Source organism: Maniola jurtina, chromosome 10 (assembly GCF_905333055.1).
Source record: "Maniola jurtina chromosome 10, ilManJurt1.1, whole genome shotgun sequence".
Classification (NCBI taxonomy): Eukaryota; Metazoa; Arthropoda; class Insecta; order Lepidoptera; family Nymphalidae; genus Maniola; species Maniola jurtina.
In genome coordinates, this window is record NC_060038.1 from 1879117 (window position 1) to 1885769 (window position 6653).

General features: G+C 38.6%; 1 protein-coding gene across 1 annotated transcript; it reads left to right on the forward strand.

Annotated features, from left to right (window-relative positions):
• The first annotated feature begins 989 nt into the window (after window positions 1–989).
• Window positions 990–6339, forward strand: LOC123868691 (putative cysteine proteinase CG12163). The gene is made up of 5 exons (XM_045911242.1): window positions 990–1210; window positions 2065–2188; window positions 3221–3405; window positions 3706–3822; window positions 4994–6339. The coding sequence occupies exons 1-5, from the start codon at window positions 1012–1014 to the stop codon at window positions 5137–5139; spliced, it is 771 nt and encodes a 256-aa protein (XP_045767198.1). The 5' UTR covers window positions 990–1011; the 3' UTR covers window positions 5140–6339.
• The last annotated feature ends 314 nt before the right edge of the window (window positions 6340–6653 follow it).

The following is a 6653-nucleotide window of genomic DNA, read 5'->3' on the forward strand; positions in this document are numbered from 1 at the left end:
TTCTACAGTTCCGTGCCCAAAGGCTGCCAACGGTACCCTATTATTAAGCCTTCGCTGTCCGTCTGTCCATCAGTCTGTCAGCGGGCTGTATCTCAAGAACCGTAATAGTCACAGAGTTGAATTTTTCACAGAATATGTATTTCTATTGCCACTATAATAACAAATAATAAAAATTTTGAAATGACCCCCATGAAAACTATAAAGTGTTATTTTTTTATGATGATGATATGAAACCTTTAGTATATGCGAGTCTGACTAGCAATTGATCGATTTTTTTTATGTTATAAATGGCGATAACAATTTATTATATTTATCGCAAATCCATAATCAGAATAAGCATAATGCGACATAAACGTTTTCAACCTTAGCAATAAATTACTTTAGACTACAAAAATTCCGTAAATTCTGGAGCTATGTCAAACACGACAACGGCAGTTAAATAAAAATACCAATAAAAAACCGGTCAAGTTCGAGTTGGACTACACGCGAAGGATTCCGTACCAGCGTACTAAATATGTACGGGACCTCCCGGACACCCGTACGTAACCCGTGTTATCCCGCACCGGGTTAGCGCGGGGGCTGTGCGGATATGCGGGGCGTCCCCGCTCCGATTGCCATCTCGACCAGTCGCGTACTATATGTAAAAATTTCAACTCTCTACCTATAACGGTTTATTAGATAGGTACAGCCCGCTGACAGACGGATGAACATACGGATGTACAGACGGACGAAAAGACGGCCTATCAGACAGACGGATAGACTGACGAACAGGAGACGGATGGAGAGACGGACGAACAGACAGACGGACAGATGGATGAACAGACGGTCGGCGGAGGCTTTGTAACAGAGTCCCATTGGCACCTTTCGAGTAACGGGACCCTAAAAACAAGATCGTAAAACATCAACATGGCTGGGATGCCAAACGGTTATAAAGTTTTCATTTTTAAACGCGGAAATTCAACGACGCAAAAGTTAAGTGTGGTCTAACTTCTAGTAGTCTAGTAGTTCATTATGTACTATCTACTTCTATTCTATTTTTTTTCGGGCATCAACTGTTTAAACTTTTACACTATTCAAAGTAATTTCAGTGCATTGAAACCTATAAATAGTGGAAATATTCCTGTAAGCTGGGACTGGAGGCTTTTGAAGATGGTTTCTCCAGTAAAGAATCAAGAAACATGCAATGCTTGTTGGGCATTTAGTGCTGTTGGTAATTAGAAAATAATTAAATTTCGGTGTGCTATGTACTATATACCTACTGCATTTGAACAACAAATAGCTACTGAAACATCAATCAATATCATCAATAGGTACATCTTCCATTTATAAAGTGGTTTGTAAGCTGTGACCAAAACAAACGAACATTTTTTGGGTTTTTCTTTCACGGTTTATTGCGATGAAATATATATTGATTTTTCGGAAAAGAAATATTTCATACACATGATGTTCACAAGTATGTACCTATAGACCCCAAAAAGACCGAAGCCCAACTCGCACTTGGCCGGTTTTTTATTACTCATTGGTTACGGAATCCTCAAAATCGTGACCACACTCTTTAAGGCTCCCACTGAAAACCGGCGCTGCAGCTTGCTGTAGCATTATGCTGAGTGGGAGACCTATATTTGGTCACATGTGACATTTTTAACCCCCGACCCAAAAAGAGGGGTGTTATGAGTTTGACGTGTGTATCTGTGTGTCTGTGTATCTGTCTGTGGCACCGTAGCGCCTAAACTAATGAACCGATTTTAATTTAGTTTTTTTTTGTTTGAAAGGTGGCTTGATCGAGAGTGTTCTTAGCTATAATCCAAGAAAATCGGTTCAGCCGTTTGAAAGTTATCAGCTCTTTTCTAGTTACAGTAACCTTCACTTGTCGGGGGTGTTATAAATTTTTAATTTACACTTGTAATTTTAGTATATATATATTAACTTATAAGTATAATATTATTATGCAGATGTTCATTCAATTAGTTTTAAGATATATTGTATTGCAATGTGATGTAGTGATCAAATAAAAAAGTTTTCTTTCTTTTTTTCTTAAACTTACATTTATTGTCTTTCTTGAAGCGAACATCGAAAGCCACTTGAAGATATACTTGGGTCAAGAGGAAATGTTGTCTGAGCAGTTTCTGATAGACTGTGACGGTGGCGGTGCGGGCTGTGGAAGTGCGAGCGTGTTAAAGACCTTTGCGTAAGTCTATAGGAGCCGTGATAGCCTAGTGGTTAAGTCATTTGAACATTTGTACCTGATATAAGAAATTAGAAGAAGAAGATAGACGGCTTAAAACTTTACTGAAATAATTTCTATCATTGAATACAAACATTAACTCATTTCCAAGCAAAACGGCTTAAAACTGTGCTAAGATTAAGTACAAAGCTTGTGACTTCGGTACACAATATACTCGCAATTGGCTAAAGTTTCAGCAGCTTTCATTCAGTTTTTTGTGCTTAAAATTTTATTTCGTCCTATAAAAGGATATGCGTATAAAAGGGGTAGATGATAAGTTGATGGATGACAGAAGAGAGTGGAAGAGGAAGACATGTTATGCCGACCCCACGTAGCATGGGATAAGGGCTGGAAGAAGAAGAAGGCTATCATTTTCGTGCTTGCTCCTTATTTTTTTGATGGAGAAGATTAAGCTAAACCTCTACCGCAAGATATCGCAGTGAGTGTTCAGCATGTCTGCACCCTTAGGCACCAATCGTGCTTCCAGCTGAAAACCAGCGCTGTATGTTTTTGTTTATGTGCAAGGCGTACACCATCATGCTGAGTTGGGACCTTTTTTTTCGGGTTGACACATGATATAGTTTATTCTTTCGCGTCTTCTGCTTGAGGCCTTTTGGCTTTAATTTACAAGTGCCGGAATAACCAAACCCTGTAACAAGTATAAATTAATTTATAACACCCCCGACAAGTGAAGGTTACAGTAATTAGAAAAGAGCTGATAACTTTCAAACGGCTGAACCGATTTTTTTGGATTATAGCTAAGAACGCTCGATCAAGCCACCTTTCAAACAAAAAAAAACTAAATTAAAATCGATTCATTAGTTTAGGAGCTACGATGCCACAGACAGACACACGTCAAACTTATAACGCCCCTCTTTTTGGGTCGGGGGTTAAAAAAGTTCTGCCTCTGTAAAAGTTGTGCCGGTAGGTACAACTGGTGATGTGTGGTACAACTTTCAAAGAATAAACGTTTTTTTTTCGTCCTTTCTTTCTTAGGCGGATAGTCGCAAACCTCGGCGGGGTGCTGCGGAATTCGGATTACATACCTTATTCGAACAAGCAGCTGCCCTGTTTCTGGGACGGACATCCGAAGCCCATACCCGTCACTGGTTTCCGACGCGTACGATCTAATGAAGAAGATATGGCTAAAGCCGTCTATAAATACGGACCACTTTCAGCTGGTGAGGAATATTCCACGTTTGCTTTTGGTCTTTTCATTAAATTTTCAATAACCAATCATCATCATCATCATGGCCAAACCCATCGCCGGCCCACTACTGAGAATGGGTCTACTCTCCTTTCAGAATCTGCCCTGCCAGTGTGGATTGGCGGATTGTCAGAAAAATCGAATCTAATCTGATTTCTTCCCACACATCCGGTCTCCAGTGTGTTCCTGATTGTACCCATTTTTGTTTTACAAAAAAAGTCTATTCTTCTTCTTTGTTCTTCATGTTTTGAACTTTAAAAAAATCTCTTTTCAGGAATCAACTCGGCTTCAATGGCAAAGTACAAAGGTGGGATTGACGAACCTACCAACGAATTTTGCTCTCCTGAGCAATTAAATCACGCAATTCTAATCGTTGGCTATAGTGTTTACCGTAAGTAGAACGTAAAGGGAAATGCCCAGTCGATAAGTGATTTTTTGTTTCTCGGGGGCATTATTTTGACTTCAGAGCGAAGCGAAAGTTTCTATAGTAGAATCCTGAGCACAGCAAGAAATACAATATACACCAACCGAGAACAAAATATTTTGGCCAAAGAAACACACATACGCCGACCAATCAGAAGAGAGAAAGCTCAAACTCCTATGAGAACAATCTAGAATTTGGTTACCGCTACCCTAATGCCAATTGTCGGTTTTCGAATAGGTTTGATGAAAAGGGTTTTGGCCGTCAACGTTTGTTTTTAACCGACTTCCAAAAAAGGAGGAGGTTCTCAATTCGTTTGAATCTTTTTTTTTACAATAACAACGACAGATCTGCGTTGCGGTAAACTCACATTCCTTTACCACGTTTATAGTGATTTTAAATCTTGCTCCCAATATTTCTAGCCAAGTTCTGATAATGAGCTTCCAATCAGAAGAGAGAAAGCTCAAACTCCCATGAGAACAATATAGAATTAGGTTGGCGCTACCCTAATGCCAATTTTCGGTTATGATGAAAAGGGTTTTGGCCAAAGTACGTCCATCAACGTTTTTTTTTTACAATAACAACCACTGATAGTTCTCCAGATCTGCGACGCGGTAAACTCACATTCCTTTACCACGTCTATAGTGGTTTTAAATCTCCTTGCACCCAATTTTTCTAGCCCAGTTCTGATAATGAGCTTAAACCCTCTTTAACAAGCTGTCTGTTACCTTTTATGATGAAAAATTCTGGACGGAAAAAGACTTCTTTTAACCACGGAAAAATGTCCTATTAAATAACGATATGGAAACGCAATCGCGAGAAACAATATTCATCATCATTATCATAATCCCACTTTTGAGCACAGGTCTCTCGTAATGGGAAAGGTTAAAGGTCATAGTCCACAACGCTGGCCAAGTGCGGATTGGCAGACTCCACACACCTTTGAAAATATTAAAGAAAACTCTCAGGCCCACAACTTGGTCCTCTTCAAAGAATAATTTTTTCTCCCATAGGAACTCATTGTTTTATTCGGATCAAAATTATTAGGTACCTACCTACCTAGTGGGTAGGTATAGATAAATTATTTAGTATGAATAAAAGTTTCGTATAAATATTATTATGTTCGGATTTTCTTTTTCAGTGGATAAAACAGGTAAAAGAGTACCCTACTGGATTATCAAGAACTCTTGGGGGGTGGACTGGGGGTCTGACGGGTTCTACTATTTGGTCAGAGGCCGGAACGCCTGCGGTATCGCCAATGACGTGTCTTTTGCCACGGTTAACTGAAGCGAGTATGTCGAACAAAACGCCGAAGTTTAACCACGAACTAAACTATGTGAATACTAAGCTCATGAACATTAAAAAACCGACCAAGTATGAGTCAGACTCGCGCACCGAGGGTTCTGTACTTGGGTATTTTTTCCGACATTTTGCACGATAAATCAAAAACTTTTTAGTGGCAGTTTACGTGTGCCTACGTTCGTAGAGAGAACCTGCAACCTACATGCAAAATCATTTCTTAGTGGTGGTCTACGTGTGTCTACGTCGTAGAGAGAACCTAAAAGCTACGTGCAAATGTATCTCTTGGTAGGGGTCTACGTGTGCCTACGTCATAGAGAGAACCTCCAACCTGCGTGCTAAATCATTTCTTAGTAAGGGTCTAAGCATAGTCTAAGTGTGTCTACGTTGTGGTGAGACCCTACAACCTACATCCAAAATTTCAAGTTTCTTAAGCTGGCTTAAAAAGCGATCAGTCAGTTTTTCTTTTAGTAACTAGTCTCAAACTTAGGTAGTTCTTAGTTAATTTTGACCAATAAACTGAAAACGAAAGTAGGTATATAGTAAATTATCATACTTTATCCACAATTTTAAAAATAAGAGAAAATCATCCCAACTGAAGAAATATATTGCGCTTTATCATTTTATTTTTATTGTATTGAGGAAATACTCAATACCAATTCAGCTTATATCAAGATGACAGTTATCCGAAAGTAATAAAATAGTAAATCTAAACACCGGAATCTGATGGGTTTTTATTGCTTATTTTATTGGCGATCGAGATGACCCATGCAGGAACCTCAAAAGCCGCAAAAGACAACTTCCCTGGCGCAATGGTGAATGCTATGGCCATAAGTAGGAAGTACCGTGTTCGATTCCTGATAATGGTATGGGTTTAATAAAAACTGCCATACCCCTTCCCGGTTAGCCTACTACCATCTTACACGGCATCATCACTTACCTTTAGGTGAGATTCCAATCCAGGGCTAACTCGTATTTAAATAAAAATGGGCAATTTAGATTTTACTAAGTACTACTTATTTCTAAATTATCTCTAGTCTAGTCTGGTGCAAAACTTCGGCGTAATATAAAAGGTACTTTGAATAAGATAATAGAAAATTTATGGCTTCTTTAATACTCACTTATACAAAAATTTACAAAATAATTCAAAAGCCTAATCAATTTAAACCTATTTGTAGTATCCAAAGTACATAATGTGTATCATCCTAATAATGTTATTATATAATTGTGAATGTTTGGATGTTTGTTACTCCTATACTTACGTACTGCAACAATGAGTCAACCGATTTGGCAGGGACTGCAGATAATATAGCTTCTACCCTAAATTAATACATAGGCTATTTTTACCCCGGAAAATTAAAGAGTTGCCACAGGACTTCTCAAAAACCTATATCCACGCGGGTGAAATCGCGGTGGTCTAGTACAAAATAAATTAAATTTTAACGCTATGCGAATAAGTCTACTTTTAGAATAATGCACAATGATGGGTCATTGTCCATCGG